This window comes from Amblyraja radiata, chromosome 17 (genome assembly GCF_010909765.2).
Source record: "Amblyraja radiata isolate CabotCenter1 chromosome 17, sAmbRad1.1.pri, whole genome shotgun sequence".
Lineage (NCBI taxonomy): Eukaryota > Metazoa > Chordata > Chondrichthyes > Rajiformes > Rajidae > Amblyraja > Amblyraja radiata.
Genome location: NC_045972.1, coordinates 8,415,958 through 8,443,820, shown reverse-complemented (window position 1 = coordinate 8,443,820; position 27,863 = coordinate 8,415,958). Strand labels below are relative to the sequence as shown.

At 43.1% G+C, this 27,863-nt stretch overlaps 2 protein-coding genes across 2 annotated transcripts in view; one reads left to right on the top strand and one right to left on the bottom strand.

Annotated features, from left to right (window-relative positions):
* ctu2 (cytosolic thiouridylase subunit 2) overlaps positions 1-6,329 on the bottom strand; it is a 36,009-nt gene extending 29,680 nt beyond the window's left edge. Inside the window, exon 1 of the mRNA XM_033035698.1 lies at positions 5,975-6,329. Coding sequence (XP_032891589.1) covers positions 5,975-6,054 — 80 coding nt within the window. The 5' untranslated portion in view covers positions 6,055-6,329. The remainder of the gene's footprint in view (positions 1-5,974) is intronic.
* Positions 6,330-6,355: 26 nt separating this feature from the next.
* Positions 6,356-27,863, top strand: part of rnf166 (ring finger protein 166) — a 36,366-nt gene continuing 14,858 nt past the window's right edge. The window contains exons 1-2 of the mRNA XM_033035700.1: positions 6,356-6,549; positions 27,513-27,669. Coding sequence (XP_032891591.1) covers positions 6,404-6,549; positions 27,513-27,669 — 303 coding nt within the window. The 5' untranslated portion in view covers positions 6,356-6,403. The remainder of the gene's footprint in view (positions 6,550-27,512; positions 27,670-27,863) is intronic.

The window sequence follows — 27,863 nt, the reverse complement described above, 5'->3', positions numbered from 1 at the left end:
TTCAATTACTTCAAAACATAAAACAGAATGCTATGAGGAGAGTACAACAGGATAATGTTGTGTTTGTTTAAGTCCACAATGTAATAACAAAATGCTACCTGGATGTGGCTCTAGATTGAGCATGGCACAACCACAGAAAGACCATCATAAATCTTCATTCTGTCCTGGGCCTCCTCCATGGCTAGAGTGAATCCCACCGCAAATTGGAGGAGCAGCACCTCGTATTTCGCTTGGGCAGTTTACACCCCAGTGGTATGAACATTGACTTCTCCAATTTCAGGCAGTCCTTGCTTTCTCCCTCCATCCCCTCCCCAGCCCACAGCCTGCTGTCTCTGCCTCTTACTTTCTTCTCCCCCCCACATCAGTCTGAAGAAGGGTCTTGACCCGAAATGTCACCTATTCCTTTGCTCAGTAGATGCTGTCTCACCGCTGAGTTTCTCCAGCATTTTTGTCTAACATAAATCTCAGTCATTTCACCGAAAGACTGGCGATGTTCAATTAAATGAAGTTTTCATTACCAAGGTTGATAGAATTTTGTTATTAGTTCAGGGTATCAAGGAAATGGAACAAAATAAAGGCAAACAATTGATATCTGTATATAAATTATGCCAATTGATGAAGACACTAGGATCTGCGAATGCTGGAATCTTGTGTAGAATACAAAGCGCTGTAGTAAGTCAGCAAAATCAGCTAGCTATAGAGCTTACAAATTGTTTTTTACATTTGTTATTAACCAACTCTTTTTCAGTTCAAGGGTTCAATACATTGTCCCTTTTAGTATGAAGAATGGTCCCGAATCGAAGAGTCACATCTCCATATCCTCCAAAGATACTGCATGCCCTGCTGAGTTACTCCAACACTTTGTGATCTACGATATGTGATGTAACAGTTTGAGGGATCAAATTGCCATTCCAGCTCCTATGTTTTCAGAAGGATGTGAATATATGCCCTCAGTGACTAAAGTATATCATAAACACAAACAATCTCATGCAATTAGCAAGGAATAGCTCTATTATCAGAATATGTTCCCTTTAGAAAAAGCAATGGTGGTCTCTGGCAATTCATCAAAATGCAACAAAAAAAATATTTTAAAATCAAGGATCAATTGAAACATAGGGAAAACACAATTTGGTCCAACAGTTTGCTTTGACGTTCAATATGATCATGATCAAAGCTAACTCTGTGCCTTGCCAACTTTTCTTCCCTCGAGTCCAAAAATTCATTTATTTCAACTGTAAACATGCAGAACAATTAAACACCCACAGCCTTCCAAAGTAAATTCCAGATGTATAACCTCCCTATAAAGAAAAATTTCCTCATAATTCCAAATGTCCAACTCCTCATCCCAAAACTACATCAGCTGTTCTAGGTTCTTCAGTTAAAGGAATCAACAGCACAGCATTTAACTTGCAAGCTTTTTGAATATTATATTTCTCAATGAACTCTCAATCTTTGAAATGCAAGTGAGTATATAGGTCAGAATTACTTGATTTCTCCATTAAAAACTATTTCCACAATGCAGCAATTAAACTAGCAAATCTGTTTTGCACTATTATAAACTAACCTCTGCCTTGGTTGCACGGGGGGCTTTGTTTTGTTTTTTGGATACATCGGTTTTATTTATTTATTTAACTTTTTAATGTCTGTTTATAGTATTATCTGTTGAGTACTGTGTTTACAAATCTTTTGTGTTGCTACAAGTAGGAATTTAATTGTTCCATTTCGGTACATATGGGAATAAAACACTAACTCGAATTATACAGATGCATCGTCTAACCAAATCCACAGGATTAGGGAACAAATGATAGGGGGAACCTATCAAGAATATAAAAAGTGTAGAGGCACATAAAGAAAACAAAATTACAAAGGCTAAGAGGGACAGGCAAATTATTAAATCTGAAGGACCTCAATATATATATTAAGAGCAAAAGTCTTAAGAGCAACAGTCTGAAGAAGGGTCTCGACCCGAAATGTCACCCATTCCTTCTCTCCAGAGATGTTGCCTATACCGCCGAGTTACTCCAGCATTTTGTGTTTACCTTAAGAGCAAAAGAATAAGCAGGGAAAAACTAGGACCCATGAAATACTTGGGCATGGAACCAGAACATCGAGGTGTGGTCCTAACTTATTATTTTTTCATTGGTAGTAACAAAGGAAACAGATTTTGCAGCTGGAGAATTAATGAAGGAATTATCTATGTTTCTATGTTTAGTGCAGCGCTCCATAAATAAGAGGTGCTGAATGCCATCGTGGGCTTAAAGGTGGATAAAAATTCCCCAGCTCTGGATGGAACTTATCCCAGGCTGCTACAAGGAAGGAAATTGCTGGGGCTCTAGCTGAGATTTTAATCTTCACCAGATACAATTGAGATACCAGATGACAAAAGGACAGTCAACGCGATCATCCTTTTCAAGAAAGATGGCATGGAAAAGCCCGACAACTGTAGAATTGTCTGCCTGACATCAGGGTCTTGTCCCAAAGTCACCTATCCACGTTTTTCAGTGATGTTGCCTGACCTGCCGAGTTACTCCAGCATTTTGTGGCTTTCCTTAATAAACCAGCATCAACACATCCTTGTTCCTACAGCTTAACATCAGTAGCAAGGAAGATACTGGAAACAATTCTGAAGCAGAGGATTAATGATCATTTTGAAAAGCAGGTACTGATCAGAGTCGGCAAATGTGGCCTTGTCAAGGGCAGATCATCTCAGATCAATTTGATTCAAATCTTTGAAGACAAAATGTATCAATGAGGGCAGGACAGTAGATGTGATTTATGCTGACTTCAATAAGGCCCTTTGACAAGGTCCTAGATGGGATCCAGAGCAAGTTGGCAAACTGGCACCAAAATTGGTTTGGCAATAGGCAACAGAGGGTGATGTAGGAGGACTTTTTTTGTGAGTGGATGTCTGTAACAAGTGGTGTCCCACAGGATCAGGATACCCAGTGAATGACTTCAACATGGATGCAGGAGGTATGATAATTTTGGAAATGACATGAAAATTGGCAGGGTTGTGAATAGTATGATAGGTAGTCTTAGGCTGCAGATAGTAGTGTTGTTGAAATGGGCTGAAAAATAGCATTTTGTGAGAACTAATGAGATGAGGCTATACACCAAGAATGGTAGGGACTAATGGAGTATTGAGGAACAGAGGGGCCATGAAGTACAAGTCAACATCCTTTGTATTGGCAGCACACAGCATGCTATAGGAAGGACATGACAGCATTAAAAGAGTACAGAGTAGATTCACCATGACATTGCATGGGATGGAGAATTGTGTTTATGAGGAGACTGGAGAAACTAGGTTTGTTCACCATGGATTGGGGGAGGTTAATAGATGGAGGCATATAACATTACGGGGTATAATAAATAAGGTAAACTACAGGAAACTTTTCTCCTCGAGGACATAGATTTTATGGAAGAGGATTCTCCAAAGACCAGTGGAGTCATTGAATCAATAGGAGAGTCGGGGTTTATGGGAGTCTAGGGCTATGAAGAATATAGAATCAGAAGAAGGGTCTCGACCCAAAACATCACCCATTCCTTCTCCCCAGAGATGCTGCCTGTCCCACTGAGTTACTCCTGCTTTTTGTCTTATTGTAGGATTTTCTGTTTCTCACTTGTCCTTGTAGCCTTAGTCACCAGCACAGTCAGTCATCTTATCCACTTCAGTAACCTACCTATATCTCTTTGCAAACTTTTTGCATCTTCTTTGCTGCTCAAATTCCCATCAATACACAGAAAACTTTGTTCCACACTGCTTTTTAATCTAAATTATGACTACCTGAAATACTCTGTGTAATATACTGCTAACTTGAGAAAAAAAGTATTACAACTGTGCACTCTTATGCAAGCAAAATGGCCTTGGTGAAATGACTTGTCGAATGCCAAATAAGATATACCATATCAACTGTGAATGAAAACCAAAAACACTCAGCAGAATAAGAGCAGAGTGTACTGCTGATTAAGCATCATCGATGGTAGGAGAAACAATTGATACGTTACCCATTCCTGAGTGTCTCCAGCATTTTTTGTTTTTATGCAAATGTATTCACTTGCTCCTTTTAAAATACCCTGCCAGTTAATTCTCAAAAATCCCCCTACATTAGTCAAAAGCAATTTTCTCTTCATAAAATGATACTGCCTCTGTTTGGTCAGAGTGTGACCAAAGATTTTTTTATTTAAAGCCTTGTTACCAATGTCCTTAGTATTGGATTCCAACATGTTGCCAACAATTGGTTAACAATTTAAAGATACAGCATGGAAACGGGCCAATGAGTCCACGTTGACCATTGATCATCCAGTCACACAAGTTTTATGTTATCCCACTTTCGCATCCAATCCCTACACACAATGAGCAATTTACAGAAACTAACTAACTTGTAAGACTCCACATCTTTGTGATGTGGAAGGAAACCAGAGCACCCCAGTGAAATCCAACTGGTCACAGGGAAAAATTGCAAACCCCACACAGACAGCATACAAGATCAGGATCAAAATATCTGTTAAGACAGTTTCACAAAACTGGAAGAAAACACTGTTACCAGTCAAGTCCAATTTTAGACACAAAGCTGGAGTAACGGGACAGACAGCATCTCTGGAGAGAAGGAATGGGTGATGTTTTGGGTCGAGACCCATTTTCAGAGCAATTTTAGTTCCCTTATTTTCTCCACAACGATGTTAATGACAAGTGCCATTAAACCATCACTGACATGAATCCATTCACTTCTATTTTAACTCAGTTTACTGTATTTACATCTTCTGAGAAGTGAAAAAAATTTGGTTGGCATTTACCAAATGCCTTTGCCATTTCTAAAATAAGCACAATATTTTTTTCCTTTTAGTTACATGCTTTCTGCCAGCTTCTATTTTAATGCATTTGCAAAATCGCTGTGTTTTTAAGTGAATTCTTGCTGGATGAACATAAATTAAAAGTTAACTCCCTCGTTAAATCTGTTCACCATGTGATATGCAGCCGTTTTTTTTATAACAAAAATCAGACGGGATTAACAGCATTGCCCCCGTCTACCCCACCGCCCAGAGATTTGTGAATCTGTGGCATTCTCTGCCACAGAAGGCAGTGGAGGCCGATTCAAGATTCAAGAGTTTATTGTCATGTGTCCCAGACAGGACAATGAAATTCTTGCTTTGCTTCTGGGTGTATTCAAGAGATAGTTAGATATAGCTCTTAGGGCTAACGGAATCAAGGTATATGGGGAGAAAGCAGGAACGGGGGTACTAATTTTGGATTTTGTTGAGAAGGAATTGCAGATGCTTGAAAATCGAAGGTACACAAAAAAGCTGGAGAAACTCAGCGGGCGCAGCAGCATCTATGGAGCGAAACGTTGCCTATTTCCTTCGCTCCATAGATGCTGCTGCACCCGCTGAGTTTCTCCAGCTTTTTTGTGTACCTACTAATTTTGGATGATCAGCCATGATCATATTGAATGGCGGTGCTGGCTCGAAGGGCCGAATCCTGCACCTATTTTCTATGCTTCTACCCTAACCCACCACCCCCTACCCTCCTTCACTCCCTCCTACCCTACTCCACCGCCCCCTACCCTACTCCACTCCCTCCTACCCTACTCCACCACTCCCTACACTCCTCCACCGCCCCCTACCTTACTCCACTCCCTCCTACCCTCCACCACCGCCCCCTACCCTACTCCACTCCCCCCAACCCTACTCCACTCCCCCCTACCCCACTCCACCACCCCCTACCCTACTCCACTCCCTCCTACCCTACTCCACCGCCCCCTACCCTACTCCACTCCCTCCTACCCTACTCCACCGCCGCTTACCCTACTCCCTCCTACCCTACTCCACCACCCCCTACCCTACTCCACTCCCTCCTACCCTACTCCACCGCCCCCTACCCTACTTTACTCCCTCCTACCCTACCCATCCACTCCGACCCCACCCCAGCCAACACAAAGCGCTGAGAGAATGAATGCGGTTTGCGCGCCGCTCCCACCTCGTGGCCGAGACCGCCACCGTCGTCGCCACCGCCTCGTACAGCGGCTCTCCCGGATAGTCGTCCTCCACCTCACACATGGCGCGGGTCCGCTCACCAGCGCCAGCCGATGAATCAATCGGAAGAAACCGATTAAATATTACTCCTTGCTAACACTTGATTATTTTTTTTTTTTGCAAGTGTCTTTCGTTAAAACGCTGCGCTGTTCGCATTGAGCAGCCCCGTCCACCAGTGCCGCTCCTCTGCAGCGTGGCCGCGTCTGCTGATAACAACACGGGTTTGACAAAGCAAAATGTCGGCGTTTCCGTAGAAACAGGTTGGGTTCCAGACCGTCGATGACGTCGGGTTGTTGTGGGCGACGCGGTGTGATGACGCGGGGCCGCCCGAATGTCGCGGGCTGATGATGACTGTTTAGGTTGTGGAAGGTAGATGATGGCGATGTTTCGGAGTTTCGTCTCCGGGAATCAGACAAAACAAGCGGCGGCATCGGGGGATAACTTGGCCGACACGTACAGCTGCCCGATCTGCCTGGAGGTGTACTACAAGCCGGTGTCAATAGCAAGCTGCGGACATGCGTGAGTTGGTGACGGGGAGCCGTGTGTGTGTGTGGATCGGTAGACAAATAGTGGCGGTCTGGGGATGAGACAATGGCTGTGTGTGTGTGTGTGCAGCCGGGGGGAAGTTCACCTGTGTTTGCCGGCAACGAGCCTTCAATGAGCCGGCGGGAGGAAGGTCATCTTGCCCCTCCACAGGAACTTGCGGTTTCCTGTCTTGCTTAAAATGCGTTTTGTGGAGGATGTCGTGAAGTTCTTGTGAAGCTAATTCGATGGCGTCATCTTCACTGTGGGATCGGTGGTGCATGTTCGGATGCACGGCCAGACCACACGGAGGCTTCTAACTGCTTGTTAGGTCAACACAGCGGTGCAATTAATGGCCTTTAGACACCTACTGCTTGATCCGAGACAGCGTTTTTATGGAAGATTTGATGTTTATTTTATTAATTTTTGAAATATCACACCCTCCTGTTTTGTGGACGTGTTTAAAAACAAACGTGACCGTAATTTTGAAGTTCGTGGTGCTTATAACAAGTGTTTCACATGAGCGCCAGTGCGTTTTTATATGTAAATCCATTGTTGTTTCTTCTACCTTCCCATATATCTGATTATTGACAAACCTTGATACAAAATAACCATTGCTCGGCGTGCATTTATGAAAACCCGTTTAATTTAGCGACGAGCAGAAAATTATAAACAATACTACACCCGTGAACACAGGCTGTAGTCTGTCCAAAACCAACCAGAAATTGCTGGAAATCTGACTTTCTGTTAGTCTTGATCCCAATTAAGTATTGCTGATCATCTAGCCGATTTTAAGTTTCTAAATGGATCCTCACAGTTCTATGTCGTGCTGTCAGAAGGGTGTGTATGAAATGCTCTGACGAACTGAGTTGACAGATCTTTCAATGGATACTGATTTGAGCAGCTGAGATCCAGGAATTAGTGGATTAAATTGGCAAAGAGTAGTATGAAATATTCTGTGACAATGAGTAACGAGAGGTAAAACAAATATGCAAAGGTGACACTTGGGAAAAGAAAGTGTGGATATCTTGTTCTAATTTGTTTATTATAAGGTATTGATTGCCTCAAAGGGAAAAAAAACTAATACGTGATGAGATTATTTGTCATTATATACTGATTTTGCAATGTCTGCATTCCATTTTCATTGATTTCTCAACAGGATTTATCTGACGATAACAAAATCAGTTTTCTCTATAGGTAATACAGTTATATAGGATTTCTCAATAAAATATGTACCCTCAATTGCTTCAATACATTTTATGAAATTAATTGTTTCTTACTATATATTCATATATTGACACAGAGGTGTAACTGGTAGAGCAGCTGCCTCGGCGCCAGAGACCTGGGTTCGATCCTGATCTCCAGTGCGGAGTTGCCTGTGACTGGGTTTCCTTCAGGCACTCCAGTTTCCTCCCACACTCCAAAGACATGTGGGTGTGTAGGTTGATTGGCTTCTGTAAATTGCCCCTTGTGTGTAAGGAGTCGGTATAGAAAGTGGGATGACCAAGAACTAGTGCGAACGTCTGATCAATGGTCTTTGTGGATTTGATGTGCCAAAGGGCCTGTTTCCATGCTGTATCTTTAAACCAAGGAATCTGTTTTCACTTTTTGCTTTTAATCATTTGAAGCAACATGTATTATTTTGAAATAATGTAGATTCTGTGTCTCCAGGATGTTTTAAGGGAAGTGCCCCTGACTGATAATGACAGAAACAACCATTATCAGTTCATGTTTAGGAAGGAACTGCAAATGCTGGTTTAATCCGAAAATGGACACATAGTCATGAAGTGACTCAGCGGGACAAGCAGCATGTCTGGAGAAAAGAAATGGGTGATGTTCGGGTCAAGACTTTTCAGATGGCCTAAAGAAGGATCTGGACCCAAAACGTCACCTATTCCTTTACTCCAGAGCTCCTACCTGACCTGACCCCGAGGTACACCAGCATTTTGTGTCTATCTTCATTATCAGTTGATAATGTATTTGTACGTGTGGTTAGCTGAGTTTTCATATCACACATGCTTTCATACAGGGCATTAAGAAAAATAAAGACTCAAGCACGGCAAAGTTCCTTCAGTGTTTTCAAGTTTTCTATTACACTTAAGGTTTTCAACATTTAATTAGTATACTGAATTCCTCTAGCAAACATACATTAATTATTCACAAGTACATATTTACAAATAAACACCAGGAATCCAAGGGATGTATTTTTATTTTACATTTTCAGAATAGTACTAATGAATACATATCGAACAGTTTACTGGAGTAATAAATATATTATGAAACGGAACTAGAAAACACACAGTTTTAGCATTTGTATATAATGAAACGAGGTCAATTAATAATTGCATTGTGAAGGACTCAGTAGGAAAATGGGAACATTTTACATGGATTTTGAGAGTGACACCCATTGCAAATAAATAAATGCAAGAACACATGCAAATAAGAGCAGTATCACGCAGTTTGGCTTCTCAAACCTTCCCTGTCTCCATCCTACCCCGCCATTCAATATGATCATGGCTGGTTTATCCCAGATCTTCCTCCTCTGTACCAGATGCAGATGGCGCTTAATTCCCCAATCTTTCTACAAAGAAATAATTCATAATTATAAATGATGCATTCCATAACTTGGAGAATGAAATGGTGACTATCGTGGTAGCAATGGGAGTCGGCGAGCCTATTGTGAGTATTGGGTGTTAGCCTATCCCTGAAATGGAATTGAATGTTCCACAGTCATCTGTATACATTCCCAATTTCCGGGTTTACCATTGAAGGAAGGTAATTACTGACACAGCTGAAGATGAAAGTGCCAAGGACAATACCATGAGAAACTCCTGCAGTATGCCTTGGAGTTGAGATGATTGACCACTGACCTCAACCTTCTTTCTTTGAATGGAATATGACTTCAGCCATTAGAGAGAGTATTTAACCTTTGATGCCAATTTACTTCAGTTCAGGGTTCTTGATGCCATGCTATCTTTGTATCAAGAGCAGTCATTCCTGCTTCCTCTCTGCAATTTGTTCTTCAATCCATGTTTGGATCAAATTGCGATAAGGCACTGAGTGGACCTAACAAAACTCACTGGCCATAGTCTGCAGGTCAATGGTGTGTATGTGCTACTTGGTAGTGTTGTCATCCTCGTCTTTTGTCGCAATGCCAATGAAACAGAGCAGACAATTTTGGGTGGTAATTAGACAGGTCCTGCTTTCTGTGAACAGGACGTGTTGCCAATTTTCCGCATCAACAGATAGTTTTATTTACCATTGATGCAACAATACTGGAACAACTTGACTAGAGAGGCAGCTGGTTCTGGAGCACAGCTCTTCAGTTCTACAGCTGGGATGGGTTGTTTTTTTTAGTTCTGCATTCTTTGCAGTATCCGTTACTGTTTCTTGACAACACATGGAATTAATTCAATTGGGTTCAGATTGGCTTTAATGTTGGGGATCTTAAACAGGATGTAGCGTCTGCTGGGCAGTTCTGGCTGAATAAGGTTGCAGATGCTTCAGCCTTGTATTTAGCAGTGACTTGTTAGAACCAACTGCCCCCTCACCCCCTCACCCTCACCCTCACCCCCCCCTCCCCACCCCAACCACACAAACATCAAGGCTGGAGATGTGTGCTACCTTCCCTGTAGCTGTTGAATTATGTACCGCCACTTGTGGCTGGATATGGTGGACCTGTAGATCTTTAATAACAAATTAGTTGAATTGATACCATTTCAAACCATATAGCATATGTTGTGACTGCAGAGACAATAGGTGAAAGTGTGATGTTTCCACAAGGTCATTCATATATTTGGCACTTAGTGCAACTTGTCAATTGAGTGAAGTAAGCAATTATGGAGCGGTTCCCTTCAGTGTTTCAGGTGAAGCTGCTGTTACCTTGCTGAATGGGTTAGATCATTATTCATTGTGCTTTAAACAGCAGAGCCAGTTCATGGACTTTTATATCAGGGAGCACTCTGAATTTTCTGCATCATTTGTTCCTGTATCCTAGAAATCAGGTTTAGTGATAGACTAAAAAGATGATTCAATTATAGCTGTGACATCTGTGATCCATATGAGAGTAAACAATGAGTCATGTAGTGACATTCTTCCTGATCAGTGTTGATTCCCCAAGTCAGCAAGAGAGGGATATCTCTGGCCTGTGAGGTGGGCCAGTCTGGCACACATACATAGCAGGCCTTTCTTGTTAGTGAGACCTCTCCTCCTCCTCCTTTCTGCTAATGTTTCCATTGCTGAAAATTAAATTAGAATTGTGCCCTCGTCATAGCCACTCTGTCACTGATGTAACCAAATGCAAGGTCACACTCTGTAGAATATTACAGGTGTACCCCCTAAAGTGTCTGGTCAGCATGGTCACAATTGGAGGAACTGACATGTAGTTAGGACTGTGGCTCGTTCCCAAAGATGTTGGCCTTCTTTCTCTCCATAATGATCCTCTGACCATTTCCTCTTGCTCCTAGCTGTGCTGAAGGCCTAGTAGGAAATGAGTAACAAGTACAGTTGAGCACTCTTTTAGCCTCTTTATTTAAGCCCTTTTAAGAATCATCTCTTTCTGACTCCAAAACAAAGCTATAAGAAGGTCTTGACCCATAACATCACCCATTCCTTCTATCCAGAAATGTTGTCTGTCCTGCTGAGTCACACCAGCATTTTGTGTGTATCTGGTTTAAATCAGCATCTGCAGTTCCTTCCTACAACAAAGCTATTAGTAGACACAAAATGCTGGTGTGTAACGCAGCGGACAGGCAGCATCTGTCAACTCAGTAACTCAGCGGGACAGGCAGCATCTCTGGATAAAGCTATTAGTAGTTTTAAATGGTAAAATGCTGTGCATGGTGCTTTGTTAAAGTACAGTTTTGTGTGAATGGCCGATGTTGTATTTTTTTTAATGTGGTAGCATCTTAGTTGAGAGGCTGTCAATTATTATTTGTAGGGATCTGTATTATCAAGACATACTCTGCATGCTGCTGTACATGCACGGAAGTGCCTGCACCATTTTCTCACTGCAAAGAATGCGCTGTGTTTGCACATTAACCAAATTATTCACTTGTGATGCATATACGTTGTACAATGCAAGACAAACTCAAAGGGAAAAGTTTTTTTTTCAAATGGTGACAGATTTGCAAATATTATATCGAAGAACATGGAGTACTATTCATTATTTTGGCCTCTTTGCTTGAATAAGAATGAAAATCTGGCCCAAGAGACTGCAGTTGCTGTAGCCTGGTGCAAAATAGGAAAGCTGCTGGAGGAACGAGGTGGGGCAGGCATCATTTGTGGAAGGCAGTGGACAGTCAATGCGTTGGGTCATCTATTTAGAGTGGTGAGAGTCCCTTGCAATATCAGCGGCTTGATGGATGGTGGGCACAGGAATGGTCTCTTCCCAAATTGTTGACCATCCATCTCTCTCCACCGATGCTGCCTGACCCACTGTGTTCCCTTAACAGCTTTCTCTTTTTGACATTGAAAGGATGTTTGCTTGGGCTTCAGAGATATCTAGGACTACGGTGAGAAATGTATTTACTCAGAGGGCCATCGGGTTATAGATGCTCAGCTTGTGCATATTTATTCAAGATTGATTGGGATTTCTAGATTATTTGGATACTCGGAACTAAGGATAATTAGGATCAGGTGCGAAAGTGGAGTTAAGGTAGAGTATCATGCATGATTGATGGCAGAGCAAATTTAAGGGATTATATGGCCTATATCTATTTGAATGATAATAAGAACACCTGGGTATCCAATTGCAAGCTGTAACAATCAAAATTGGGCAGGTAATAGTGTGAAGTGGTGTGTTAACCATGTACTGTGAGCAAAGAAAATAATAGGGGGACACAATATATATTTAGTTACGGCCAAGGGCGACCCAGTAGCCCAGCTGGCAGAACAGCTGTCTCACAGCGCAAGAGACCAAAATTGATCCTGACCTCAAGTGCTGTCTGTCTGGAGTTTGCACATTCTCCATTTGACCACGTGGGTTTCCTCTGGGTTCTCAGTTTCCTCCCACATCGCAAAGACATGCGGGTTTGCAGGTTAATTGGACTCTGTAAATTGAACCTAATGGATGTAAAACATAGAACTAGTGTGAATGGGCAATCGATGGTCAGCATGGACTCACTGAGTCGAAGGGCTTGTTTCCATGCTGTATCTCTTAAGATAAATTTTCCACGTCATTTCAGAAAACATGGAACTGAATTATGTCTCCCACATCACCATGCAGGGCTGGAGTGATGTTATTAATTTGCTGTGCCTGTAAATGATAAACTGAAGGCACAAAGACTGCATATGATACAGCGTGCAGTATCTTCAGATTCGCTCTTTAAACACATGAAATTAGAACAATAATTTAACTTTGGCACCTAAATGATATCCTAAAATGCTCATTGATCACAATGCAATACAAGAGAACGCAGGGAGAAGATTTTAAAATGTGGGAGTAAAGTAATTGTGTAAACTAATAAGCACTGTTTCACAAAGAACTGCAGATGCTAGTTTAAACTGAAGATAAAGCTGGAGTGACTCAGCGAGACAGGCAGCATCTCTGGATAGAAGGAATGGGTGACGTTTTGGGTCGAGACCCTTCTTTAGACTGAGAATCAGGGGAGAGGGAGACACAGAGATATGGCTATAATTTTAAAAAACAAGAACCAATAAGCACTGTTTGCCCTCGTGGCTGAGTACCCATAAATTGGAAGGAAAATCTGACCTGAGAAAATACAGTTGTGTATTCTCGCCCATTCTTGGGAAACAAAACAGGTTGAAAATCATAAAATACTTAACTCAAATGCCCTAAAATGCAATAATTTTATGAATATTTAATGAATAATTACCAGCACAAAAAATGATTAATATTACAGTTGTATGCTATAATTTTATTGCTTGGCTGTCCTTGGCAACAAACCCCTTCAAAAACCTTTTTTTTTGTGCCAGGGATATCATCTTCATGCATTTGCTGTACTTTAGTGACTCGTAAAAATAAAGCTGACGAGTTAATGCCTTGCCATCTATTGCAAAATCATTTTTAATACACCCACATTTCACTTATCTAATACCACAAAAAGTAGATAAAATAATCTGTTAGAGAAGGCTTTTCCCGGTATATGATTATGTCATCGCTGCAAAGAACCCAAGGGTGACAAATGTTGGTGAGAATCAAGGATAATTTTTTATCGGGTTGTTTCTCCTTTCATAAACAAAAAGTAAGTTTGACTCTTCTGTTGTACCTTTGTTCCAGGTATGTGTATGTATTATAGATCTTCTAAAATAAAATCAGGCTTCTCAACATAAAAAGTATATAAGTTCAATCAAAAAGTAGATCTGGCAAAGCCATCATTTCGTGCCTGCCCTTAATTGTGCCACTACCACAGACCTCACAGTCAAGGAGGAACTATTCCCAGAGAGCTTTTGGATAGGAGTCCCAGTGTATAGCCCTAGCAGAAATGAAGGACCTATGACATATTTCCATGTCAGCGTGGTCTGCAATCTGGAGGGAATCGCATGCAGAATGCAGGATAGTTAGAACTAGGAAATTAATATCTCGCTTTATAGTGACACCGGAAATTGGAGGAACAGCACCTCATATTCCGCTTGGGGAGTCTGCATCCTGCGGGCATGAACATTGAATTCTCCCAATTTTGTTAGCCCTTGCTGTCTTCTCCCCTTCCTCAGCCCTTGGGCTGTCTCCTCCTATCCCTCGGCCCTCGGGCTCCTCCTCCTCCTTTTTCCTTTCTTCTCCCCGCCACCCCCGATCAGTCTGATGAAGGGTTTCGGCCCGAAACGTTGCCTATTTCCTTCGCTCTACAGATGCTGCTGCACCCGCTGAGTTTCTCCAGCATTTTTGTGTACCTTCACGCTTTATAGTGTCGGCAAGGAAGATAAGGAATTTTGTATGAGGAAGGATTGCCTTTGCTGAGATAAAATCATCTATTGACGAGAGAAAATATTATGAAGCTAGGCATGCTTTGAGACTCGGGTAACACTGAGAAGTAAAGAGAATTAATAGCTCATGGAAATTAGTGTATACGCTCCCTGAAAGGGGCAGAGAAGTGATAGAATGTAACATTTCAGACAATGTTCTTGCACTTGACAAAAATAGTGGTAGCTAAATGGGGGGTTTAACATTTACATGGATAGGAATAAGTTTTTTTGAGTGTGCAACATTTTTTCAGAACCAAGAAGAAGGCAGGCTACATTAGATCTAGCAATTGATAATGAACTATATTTATTGTGCTAATGATGTGTGAATACTTATCAAGTAGTTATCACGATGTGATTGTGTTCATCGTAACTTTCATTTGAAAGAGAAATGTGATAAAGTTAGTGAGATTTCAGATATATGCAGAGATGACTTCTTTGCAGTGTGGTAAAACTGTTACTGCTAAACTTAGAAGATCTGTTAATGGGTAAACAACATAAGCTAGGTGGGAGAAGTTCACAAAAACAATTTTAGTTTGATCCAGGATCAATTTATACCCTAAAGGTGATAAAAGCTCAATTTGCAAATAAAATCCACAAGTGACTGATGAAATAAAGGGCAGTACAAAGGGCGGTCACGGTGGCGCAGCGGTAGAGCTGCTGCCTTGCAGTGCCGGAGACCCGGGTTCGATCCCGACTACGGGTGCTGTCTGGGCGGAGTTTGTACGTTCTCCCCATGACTTGCTTGGGTTTTCTCAGAGATCTTCGGTTTCCTCCCACACTCCAAAAACCTACAAGTTTGTAGGTTAATTGGCTTGGTAAATGTAAAAATTGTCCCTAGTGGGTGTAGGATAGTATTCATTTGCGGGGATCGCTGGTCGGCGCGGACACGGTGGGCCGAAGAGCCTGTTTCCGCACTGCATCTCTAAACTAAAACTGAAATAAATGGTAAATAAAAGCAAAAATGTCAATAGATCCTGGTGACTGGATTAATCAAGAGAGTCATACGGCACAGCCCAACTCCTCCATGTTAACCAAGATGCCCCATCTAAGCTAGTTACATTAGCCTGCACATGGCCCTTTTCCCTCTAAACCATTCCTTCCATGTACTTGGCCAGGTGTCTTTTCAATGCTGTTATAGTATTTGCTTCAACTACCTCCCCTGAACAGCTAATTCCATTTACCTACCAACCTCTGAGTGAAAAAGTTGCCCCTTGGGTTGCATTAAATCTCGTCTCTCTCTCCTTTAAAAACAAATGTGCTCTTGTTTTTGATTCCCTTATCCTGGATAAAAGTATCTGTGCGTTCACCCTATCGATTGCCCTCGTGATCTTATACACTTCTGTAAGATCAACCCTCAGCTTCCTGCATTCCAAGGAATAAAGTCCCAGCGTGCTCAACTTCCCCCTATAGCTAAGCCCCTCAGGTTCTGGCAACATCCTCATGCACTGTGCAGGAAAGGGTGATAACATGATACAAAGCATGAACATGAAAAGAAACTTGGAAGTCAACACAAAGTATATTCCTGATTAAATTAAGCAAAAGTTGGCCAGGAATATAGAGGGCCAAATGATGATATGGTAATTCAAAATATGGATATAATAGGCATACTGAATTATTGCATTTATATTATAAGACATGGGTGTCAGGAAAATAATGTTGGATCGGAGATGGTAGCATCAGAATTAAACTTTATTAAAAAAAAACAAAGTATGCAGAAGTGGCAGGTTGGAGCATCAGTTTGTGTTGCAAACTCACGCCTCTAGAGACCCAAGTTCAATGCTCGCATCGAATACTTTATAAGTGGGTTTGCACCTTCTCCTTGTAACTGTGGATTTCCCCACCTCAAAGATGTGCCAGTAGATTCACTAGCTGATATCAATTTCTCCTTAGTATTGGTAAGTTGAAGGGATTCAGGGAATGAGACTGATAGTATTGTTGTATTGGGAGCTGGAATGGATCTGATTTGGTTGTATGACCACCTTCATTATTGTAATAAGTAATGACACTGAGGAGCAACAACAGACCAGATGTTTTCATCTCTTGGTTATTAAAAAAAGTTAAGGATTGTGCAGATATCCTGACCTTCCAAAATTTCCTTTAATTTGGAAGTGATTCTTTTGACTGGAAAATTATGCATATTACTTTGCTGCTTAGCAATATTTAGAATAAGAAGCCATGAAGTCAAACATCATATTGTAAAATCATTTGTTTGGAGTTCAAGACAGAGTCACGAAACATCTTGAAACAATCTGAAAGAGCCAGGATGGAATTGTAAACTGTCACCTGTGCCTGTTCAATCCGATTTCTTAAATAATATCTGAAGACATTCTCTGTGCACTATTCATTCAAAAAATAATCAAGGACCTTTCATTCAGCATTTAGTTAAGTCACTCATAAATGGCTATAATGTAAAATTATAACTCTCCCGAATTGACGAGAAAATATTGGCGTAGTTAAGAAATTGGATGAACAGTACGACAGAGATTAGGGATAATGTACAATTCTCTAATTTGTTCAGAGTAATTATTGGTGCACCACAGGATCAATGTTGGGTTCACAACCATCTATACACAACTAAAACTCTGATCTTGTGCTCTTCCGCTTTGCACAGTTTTTCTATTTGCGCAAAAACGGTACGCGATAGCGCTACGATTTTTCGCCAGGCTACTCACCGTTCTCCTGTGCTGCAAGTGCAACACGTATCGTTCAGAACGGTGGTATATTGTAAAAGTTATCAAGGTTTAAAAATCTTAAAAAACGCGCGTGCTCAGATTCCTTCATTCAGCGCCACGCAGATTGGTATCTTCCGTCGGTCAATGCCATGGCCGGGATGGCGACGCACTTTCCATCCCCACTGGCAGCGGCCTGTCCCGCCTCACTCACAATCTCCTCTCTCCCCACCTCATAGTAACTTGTCTGTCGTCTTCCCCCACCACCGGCGGCGGCCGCGGGGAGGTGTGGTTCAGTAGAGGCCCTGGTCCAGTCTCTCCCTCTTCCCCCGCCCACCCTCTGCGGCAATGGCGGTCCCGTCTACCCGTCCCCCCGGGTCCGTCTCCACCGCCGCTGCGGTAACTCGCCCTCATGGCCTTCTCGGAGGACATCTTCTCCACCAGCTCATCGAAACTCGTGGAGAACCCCATCGTGATGAACACCGACTTCAATCCCCCCCCCCCCCCCCCCGTTCCGCGGACCGGCGGCACCAGCGAGCAGGCGGGTGGGCAAGGCGGGGACGAGCCGAGCGGCAGCTGAGCCGGAGTCGGCAGAGGGAGGGAGAGTCGGGTTGCAGGGTGGATGAGCAGTTTGTGCGTGTGCGCGCGTGCACACACACACACAAATTGGTCCAATCGTCAAGTCAACGGGATCTAAACCACAGCTGACAATGAATTACCTGTGGAGGAAGGAGCTGCAGATGCTGCTTTTTATGGAGGGAGGGAGTGACGGAGGGTAGGCAAAAGGAGGGGCGAGGGAGGGATTAGGGGAGGGGAAAGAAGAGGGAGGGAATGCTGGGGGATGAGGGGAAATGAGCCGCGCCTGTGCAGTTGTGGGCTCTGCGTGAGTGGTGCAATATTGCATTGGGGGAACGGATGAGTAGTGGAATATTGCGTTGGGGAACTGGTTGTGTTCCCGTGTGACAGGTCTAGTCTAGTAAGTCATAAATATAAACAAATTTGTTAATAAGATGGAGGCTTTGAGAATAATTAAATGCTCAGCTTTTACACAAATATGGGTGACTAATAAGTCTAAATTAAAATAATAAAAAATTTAAAAGTTATACAGCATGGAAACAGGCCCTTCGGCCCAACAGTGCCCATGCCAACCAAGATACCCCATCTACACGTCCCACCTGTCTGCATTTGACCCATATCTCTCTAAGCCTTTCTTATCCATGTACCTGTCCAAATGTCTTTTAAATGTTGTATTACTACCTGCCTCGGCTACCACCTTTGGCAGTTCGTTCCATATATCCTTCGCCATCTTTAATCTATGTCCTCTGGTTCTTGCTTCACCTGCTCTGGGTAAAAGACTCTGTACATTCACCCCATCTATTCCCCTCATGATTTTACACTCTAAGGTCAGCACATCCTCCTGCATTCCAAGGGATAAAATCCCAATAGCTCAGGCTCTCGTCCTGGCAACATCCTCGTAATCAAGATTCTGATCACTGATCAAGATCCTGCTGTAATTTTTAGAATGATCTATTCTATCTACAATACCACCCCTTTGCGTGGTAATGCAATGTTACTAATCATGTCTTCTACAGTGCTCACTGGTACATCGTGGCTTCGGCAGGTCTATATCCAAGGGGTCTTTTAAAAAGGAGGGTGTATTGTATATCTTGCATGTCAAGGTGTTTGCTGAATTTCTAGCAATGGCTAATCTTTAATAGCTGTAACTCCTATGGATTCACTACAGATCTGGATATAAGACACAGTGCTGGAGTAACTCAGCAAATCAGGCAGCATCCCTGGAGGGCATGAATATGTGATTTTGTTTTAGGATGGGGACCCTTCTTGACCCGAAAAATCACCTCTCCATGTTCTCTAGGGATACTACCTGACCCACAAGGCTACTCCAGCACTTTGTGTCTATTTTTTGGAAACTAGCATCTGTAGTTTCTTGTATAATGGAAGCGGGAAATGGCCTTAGATATCCAAATATATATATTCTTTTAATTTAGAGATACAGTGCAGAAACCTAGCCCTTCGGGTACAGACAGCCACCTGTAGTCGGGATCGAACCCGGGTCTCCGGCGCTGCATTCGCTGTAAGGCAGCAACTCTACCGCTGCGTCATTGTGACCGTGACTGTGACAGACCAAGATAGACACAAATGTTGGAGTAACTTAGTGGTAATTCATACAGTGTTGAATAAGCTCAACTTGCATTAATTCCACCTGCCTGCATTCGGTCCATATTCTCCAAACCTATCCTTTCCATGTGTTTTTTAAATGTTGTGTTAGTACCTGCCTCAACTACCTTCTCTGACATCTCATTGATATAGCATAATATACATCACAAGCTAATTGATATAGAGATTCCCTGCACCAAATCCTCAGGCACACTACCAATCAGACCTCCAGTCTGAAAAACAACTTATACAATCACCCTCTGCTTCCATCCATGAAGCCAATTTCTATCCAGTCAACTAGCTGTCTTTGGATCTCTTGCAATCTAACCTTCCAGCCCAGAGCAGCCTACCATGCAGCATCTTCAAACAACTCAATCAGATTCATGGGACAAGATCTCATACATATAAAACCATGCTGACTGTCCCATATCAGCCCTTGTCCATCTCAATGCATGTGTATCTTATCCCTCAGAATACTCTCTCTAGTAACTTTCCGACCACAAATGTTAGACTGACTGGCCAATAGGCTTTTAAGCTCCTAGGCTTTTCCTTTCAGCCCTTCTTAAATAGAGGCACAACATATGCCACCCTCCAGTTTTCCAGCATCTCATCCATATTTAATGGTGACTCTGCTATTTCCTCTCTAGCTTCCCACAATGTCCTTGGGTATATCTGAACAGGCCCAGGAGATTACCTTGATACACATTAGGACCTTCAGCATCTCCTCGACTGTAATACTGACTGCTGTCAAGACACGACCATTGCCTGTTCCAAGTTCCCTGGTCTTCATGTCTTTCTCTGTGGTAAAAAAAGAGAAGTACTCATTGAGGACCTTGCCCATCTCCTGTGGCTCCATACCCAGTTGATTACGTTTATTCATGAGGGACCCTATTCTCTCTCTGGTTATCTCTGGTTGGCGGCACAGTGGCGCAGAGGTAGTGTTTGGGCCTTATAGCACCAGAGACCCGGGTTCGATCCTGACTATGCATGCTGTCTGTACAGAGTTTGCATATTCTCCTTGTGACCGAGTAGGTTTTCTCTGGGTGCTCCAGTTTTCTCCCACATGCCAAAGACGTGCAGGTTTGTAGGTTATTTGGGCTTCTGTAAATTGTCCCTAGAGTGTAGGAGAGAACTAGTGTACAGGGTGAATGTTGGTCAGTGATTACTCAGTGGGCTGAAGGGCATGTATTTATGCTGTCCATGCTAAACTAAACTAAACTTAATCATGTATTGTCTTTCCGCTGACTGGATAGCGCGCATCAAAAGCTTTTTGCTGTACCTCTGCACACATGACAATAAATAAATAAAATCTTAAATCAGCCCTTTTCCCACCATGTGCTTAGCAGTACTTCGGGTCCCAGCCGGAAACGTCACGTCTATTTTCACCGGAGATGCTGCTTGACCCATTGAGTTACTCCAGCATTTTGTGTCTATCTTTGGTATAAACCTACATCTGCAATTTGTTTGTATTACTATGATAGATATCTTGCTTTTGAGGATGGTACCATCGAATTTCAGTTTGTATCTAAGCTAACAAGATTGTAGGACAGCATGCTCTTGAAATAAATGAAGCGTTTTCTGACTTTATCTATTTGTTATTTTGAGCAGACCTAATGGAAGCAGGTAACCTCATTCCATCCTAGTTCATTGGGTTCTGCGGAGGCCAGTGTGAAATTTACAGTCTCCGCATTGGGTGGGGCAGGAGCTGCTTTTGGAAGACGATTCATTCCTTGCATTGTTCACGGATCATGGTTTTTATGTGCAGATGACAAATGGGCATTATCAAAGTCCTCCTTCATGCTCCATCTCCCTTTTGAACAGTCATGAGCCAGGAATTTCTGTGAATCTGGGCCTTGGCGGTCGCAAGAACGACAACTAAGTTTTATTAACTTATTTATTTCAAAAATAACTTCTTGATTCACAGGTCCTTACAAACACGTCTGGCCACAACGGTGGTCAGCACACAACTGCCGCGCGAAAGTGAAACCGCGCGAAAACAGCAGCCCCTCCCGAGTCACGTGACCGCGGCTTCCGAACGCCGGGTTCGATACCAGCAGGCGCCGCTACAGGCATGTTAAACTTTTCAAAAAAAGCTTTGTGAGCCACCTTCATTGTTTCCTCTGTCTTCCTGGTAATCTCTTGCCATCTTGCAGCTTGGAATAGAGTGTCAGTGTCAAGGGCCTGGTGTTAGGTGTGTGAGCGATGTGGCTTGTCCATTGTAGCCAGCCAAGTGTAATTTAAGGCCTACATGTTGTGGATGCTGCTGACATTGGTTTGCTTATCCTAAAAATGATTTTGGACAATTTTAAGGGATAACAAAACAGCACAACCGTTTGTACTACTGCCCCTGGTTCCAGCGACCCAAGTCCAATGTGGGTTATTAAATGTATGGAGTTTAAACATTCTTCCTGTGGTGTTGCAGGTGTGCTGCTCTCCTCTGTCCCAAAGATGTGCTTGTTGTTGATGTGCCATTGGCTACTGTATGTTATCCCTCAGTGAAGGTAAATTGAAAAACAAATAAAGGGGAGTTTGTGGATGTGTGTGAGAGAACAAGTTGCAGGGCTACAGGAGAAAAGCAAGAGAATCTTCCATGATTTTATAAACCTCTGGAGGTTCACCGCTTAGCCTCCTAGGCTGCGGCAGGAATAAAGCCCCAGCCTCCCCAGTCTCTCCTTATAGCCCAAGCTCCAGTCCCGGTGAATCATTCTGAATCCGTTCCAGCTTAATGACATCCTTCTGTAGCTAGGGGACCAGAACTATACACAGTATAATAGGTGTGGTCGCCCAAAGACTTGTAGAATGGCACCTCAAACCTTTGCAGGTTGTACCTTTCAGTTGGCAGCCTCAGAGTCTTCCTTGGCCTCCAGGCTAATCTACCAAACCCACACCATCCGAACCAGAAAGAAAACATGCATCCACATCTTATACATAGCTTTTTTACCAAGTCTCGCCCAACAATTCTGCCCCCAAGCACCAATCTTCAACTTCCTCCCGCCCAACCAAAAGGTGCAGCCTATACAGTTTGGATGTTAACTCCTTGGTCATCTACCTTAGTTTTCTCACCACTGCTGTGATAACATATAGAATAGAATAGAAATAATTTAATTGCCACACAACCAAGGTCGGTGGTATTTGGGTTGTCAGCAGCGGTACAATAATAAAGAACACAACCACAATAAAAAATGTACACAAACATCCACCACAGCATTCATCACTGTGGTGGAAGGCACAGAGCTTGGCCAGTCCTCCTCCATTTTCCCCCGTGGTCGGGACCACCACCCTCCACAGCCGTGCTGCGGGCGTCCAGATGGTAAGGGACAAAGTCAAATTCAAGGTGAGTCCAGGATCGGCTCTTCCCAACCAGAGACCGCGGCTTCAGGCTGGTGTAGGCCGCAGGCCGGCGGTCAAAGTTTTAAAGTACCTGCCGTGCCGCAGCCGGAATCACCGCAGTCTGCAGGGCCGGCGGTCGAAGCTCCCCTCCAGGGGTGATGTTAAGTCCATACCGCACCCGCGGTAGAAGACGGCCGCGGGCCGGCGGTGGAAGCTTCTTCCCCCGGGTCCCCAACATGAGATCCCGGGCTGTAGACGCCGCACCAGCTGGAGTTCTGCAGACCGCGGCTTCAGGCTGCCGGCTGCCGCGGGCCAGCGTAACGGAGCGCTCCCCTCCAGCGAGGTCTCACCCGCTCCACGCCGAGAGTCCACGCTGTGCCCGCCGCTGAAGCTCCAGGAAAGTCGGCACCGATCCATGCTGTTAGGCCACGGGGGAGGCGACCTGAAAAAGTCGCCTCTCCATGGAAGAGGCGGCCGAAACGGTTTCCCCCTTACCCCCCCACACCACCCCCCACACATAACACACAAAGAAACATTAAAAACACACTTTTAAACATACTAAAAAAATTAAAAAAGTTGAAAAAAGACGGACACGCTGCCGACAGGCTAATTAATTGCCAATATGGCTAATTAATTACTTCTGAAGCTCTGTTTTAGGTACAGTTATGCTCCTCTTTGAGACTTTTTTTTATCGTAAGCTCTTGATTGTTTGTATTTTTAAATGTGAGAGATGTTTGAGCTTGGTCTGAGCAGCAGGAGGGCACAATTGTAAGCAGTTTGGCATGATATTTGTCGCCACCAATGACCTGTATGTAGAACTATACTCTGACAAGCATTCATTGTTTCCAGGAACAAGAAGAGAACATTTGAGATGGTGGAAAAAAAAAGTACTGTACTAAGTGTACAAAGCTAAATTGGAAAGCTAAAACTTTCAAGAGTATGTTTGTTTGATAAAATCAGTTGGAATCCTCCCATGCCAAACATTTAACCTTACTGAACCATGCTAAAGTAGATCAGCCGTTCATTATTAGCATTGACATTTGTGGGAGTTTGTCATCTGCAAATTGGCAGGCCATGTTTTCTATAATAAAGAGTGCATTCTAAAGTATTTCGCCAATTGTTGAGCATTTTGAACGTTAATGGATTTGTGAAAGGCACCGCTGGTGTGTCTTTTTGGTTTTTATATTTGGTGTTTCTCCATAATGGTACGATTTTAAAGATATTTGGTTCAGAAGGAAATTGGGCTCGCCGTTAACCCTTGTCAGTGGAAGCACCTTTATAGCAAAAAATATTGAAGAGCATTCTGGAGCAGAACATTGGAGGGCAGAAACTATATCTGCTGTCTTCATCGTTAAAAGTCTTGCTGCAGTGGTTTACAATATTTGGGCATCTCCCTTTCACAAAGACTTACTTGCTTTTCCTCTATCGAGTGACATGATGTGTTTTTCCTAATGAAAGATGCTGTAAAATAATGATACTGCAGCCATATTTTGGATTTTTAGTAGTTTTCTGAACTAGTTGTGACTCTGTCTCACTGTTACATAAGTATTGTCCAGAAAACACTGCAGTGCAGTTATTGACCTCAATGACTAATCATTTGTGCTTTTTGTACTGCTGAATCCTGTAACTTTGGTATGCAATGAGCATCTGTTGTGTAAATCCCAGAGAAAACTCACATCAGCAATATGTTTTTGCCACCTTGTCAATGAAGGCAGTAACCACAGGCTGAACTCTAACAGGCTTTTTTAAAAATAGGTATGCATCGATTTTAGTGGGTCTTTTTCCAGCTTGAATCCCATCGTTGTGCTGTTCAGGAAAATGAAATGTATATGGCTGCCCCCATTAGATTTTAACGAATACGCTTTTTTTCTGAATTTTGACTCTAAATGAAAACCTGAAATGTTCCCGTTAAGAAGCATTGTGTAATCTGCATGTGAACATTTTATGATGCCAACTTAGTTCAGGGGAATATGAACAGATTCATTGAATGGACAAAAAAATGACCAATGGAAAATGTTGGAAAAATTCACTTTGCTGGAAAAATTGAAAAGCTGATTTATTTTATAATGTGATGAGAGATTTAAATATGTTGGTATTAAGAGGGACTTGGATGTAAGTAAATCACTGGAAGTCAATGCGCGGGTACAATAAGCAGTTAAGAAGGCAAATACCCTTAATATCAAGGGGATCAGAGTACAAGAGAAGGCAAATCTTGTTCCAATCGGATAGGTGAGACTGCATAAGGAATATTGTGTACAGGGTGGAGCTCTGTGTAAACGGAAGGATGTATGTATGAAGGACAGAGTGCAGCAAATGTTCACCAGGTATATTCCTGGGATGGTGGGATTATTGTATTGGCCATAAGAAGTAAAAAAGCATGTAATCTCCTGAGTTTAGAAGATTGAGAGGCGATTTCACTTAAACACACACATTTTGTCGATGATGCAAGCTGTTATGTGGTATCTAGAACTAGGCATCATGATGTTAAAGTCAAGGTCAGCCATTTCGGACCGACGAGAGACATTTCTTCACCCTGAAGGCAGTGAATTTATGGAATTCTTACTACGGGAGATGTAGAAGCTTATTTACTGTCTTTTCAAGGCAAGAATCAACAGTTTTTAGATATAAGTAGTATCAAGGAATGACAGCTAGGTGTAATCGTGACCAATGATGTGTCCTGGTCCAACTCCATTGACACTGCAGCCAAGAGAAAGCATAGAAGTGCCTCTACAGTCCACCATGCAAACCAGCCTTCCCTTCCCCCCACCTTCCGCCCAACCATCTATACTTCACACAGCCTTTGGAAAGCAGCCAACATAGTCAAGGTTCACTCGCACCCCAGTCATTCTCTCCTCTCATCGAATAGAAAATACAAAACTGAAAGCACAACACACCAGATTCAACAACCGCTTCTTCCCCACTGTTATCCCACTGTGGAGCAGATATCGTCAAATGTGAAGAATTAATTCTCAATCTTCCAATTTATCTTGTTGCGGCCCTCGCAATTGTTTAATTTGCTCATTCCCTGTAACTGTAACATCATATTCGGCACTCTATTTTCACTTTTGCACAACCTGATGTGATTATGTATGATATGATTTGCCTGAATAAACTCTATAAACTAAACTAAACATCGATGAAGGGTCTCGACTTGAAACTTCACCTATTCCATGTTCTCCAGAGATGCTGCCTGACCCACTGAGTTACACCAGCATTTTGTCTCTATATTGGCTCATTCGAGGGCCTGAAAGAAATGTTAGCAAATGTTTGTAAAAACAAGGAACCGCAGATGCTGGTCTACAAAAAAAAAAAGACATAAAATGTTGGAGTGACTTAGTGGATCAGGCATCATCCCTGGAGAACATGGATGCCTGGGTCATAGAAAAGAGGAACTGCAGATGTTGTAGAAAAAGAGGACCTGCAGATACTGATCCATGTTCTCCAGGGACCCTGCCTGACTCGCTGAGTTACTCCAGCACTGTCCTTTTTTTGTTAACTAAAGTTTACTCCTCAATCAATATTACTCAAACAGATTACTTGCATATTAGTTTCTTGCTCTAATTTGAATCGTTGGCATGGTAAATCTCTTTTTGTAATATGTGACATTGCAGAAAAGGGTTTTAGAAATGTTATTTTTGTTTATAAGCTTAATACAGGTTTTCCGGCACCCTCAGTTCCAGAGCCTTTCTGGATTATTTGTTTTTCTGGACCGACAGAGGTGGTAATGAAACGACATTATACCCCTGGCTCGCTAATGACAACCCTCCCATTTCCCTAAAGCACCACGGAGTGCCAGATACTTAAATAAAATAAATATAAAATGTAAACTGAATGTGAATGGAATGACCTGCCGACCCATCCCCAGCTCCCATCATCTCCCCGGCCGTTTAGAGCCCCAGCTTCCGACCCCACTCCCGACGTGCAAGGTGCACCAGTGAGCCCTTCTTCACCCACCAAAATTTGGCTGGGTCAGGATCTCTGGAGAACACGGAGAGGAGACATCAGGACCCTTTCTCAGATTGATTCAGCCAGCTGAGTTACTCCAGCACCTCGTGTCGTTGTACTTTAAAACCAGGCGCCAAAACCACTAATCGTGGGGGGAGTGGGGGGGAGCCCGGTTTCCGACCTTCGGGTCACCGTCCCCTCCTTCTCCCCCCCAACATACTTCACCTTTGAAGCTACAGCAGGTGAGAGGGGAGGGAGGAGCCCCACAGTGCGAGGAGGCACACTGAAGAGCTACAGTGTGAATCGCAACAAAAGCCGTGTGAACCGGTGAAGACGGGCTCGCGGCTGCAGACACAGCTTCGGTGCCTGGTTATAACATGAAACAACACAGTAGCCGACTGAAGGGTCCCTTTGTCACCTACCCACGTTCTCCAGAGATCCTGTCCCACTGAATTACTCAGCACTTTGTGTCCTTAGGTGGGTGATGAAGGGCACTTTGTGCTGGGAGTGGGGTCGGAAGCCGGGGCCAGGGACGCAGTGTGAGCTGGGGATGGGTCGGCAGGTCCGTCCGTTATATCCAACATCTGTTATAAGGGGGTCGTTAAAATGAGGGTTTACTGTATCGTCTTTATGAAATATTTAGGACAGGAGATTGAGAGCATAGTGGGTTCTTTCATGACGGAGGGACACGACCAGAAAGAGCTTCAACTGAACTCCCGTAATTTTGTGCAGATTACAATGGTGGACGGACTATCAGTTGCCTCAAAATCAGTGTTCAACCTGTATAGTAACCTGCTAATGGGGTGTTTTGTTAGATTTTGCTGAGCTGCAGAGTGAAATCTCCTTGTTTGCGAATGACGCTTTTGAATAAGCACCTTGTAAACTACTGGCTAACAATGATCCATTATCTTTCAGGTTCTGTGGGGAATGTTTGCAACCCTGCCTCCAAGTTGTGTCACCGTTGTGCCCACTTTGCCGCATGCCCTTTGACCCCAAAAAGGTGGAAAAGGCCTCTAATGTGGAGAAACAGCTGTCGTCGTATAAGGCTCCGTGTCGGGGATGCAATAAAAAGGTAATTTAAAACAAAGCAAGTTCCTCCAAATAAAAATCACATTGTTTTAAAAATCTGATTAATAAAGTGGATTGTTCATTCATATTTCGCCAGTGCAGTTTACAGTTCTAAAATAGTTTATTGTCCTGTTGCATAAAGGGCCTGTCCCACGAGCATGCGCCTGCATGCGGCAAGCGCGACCTAACGTGGTCGCT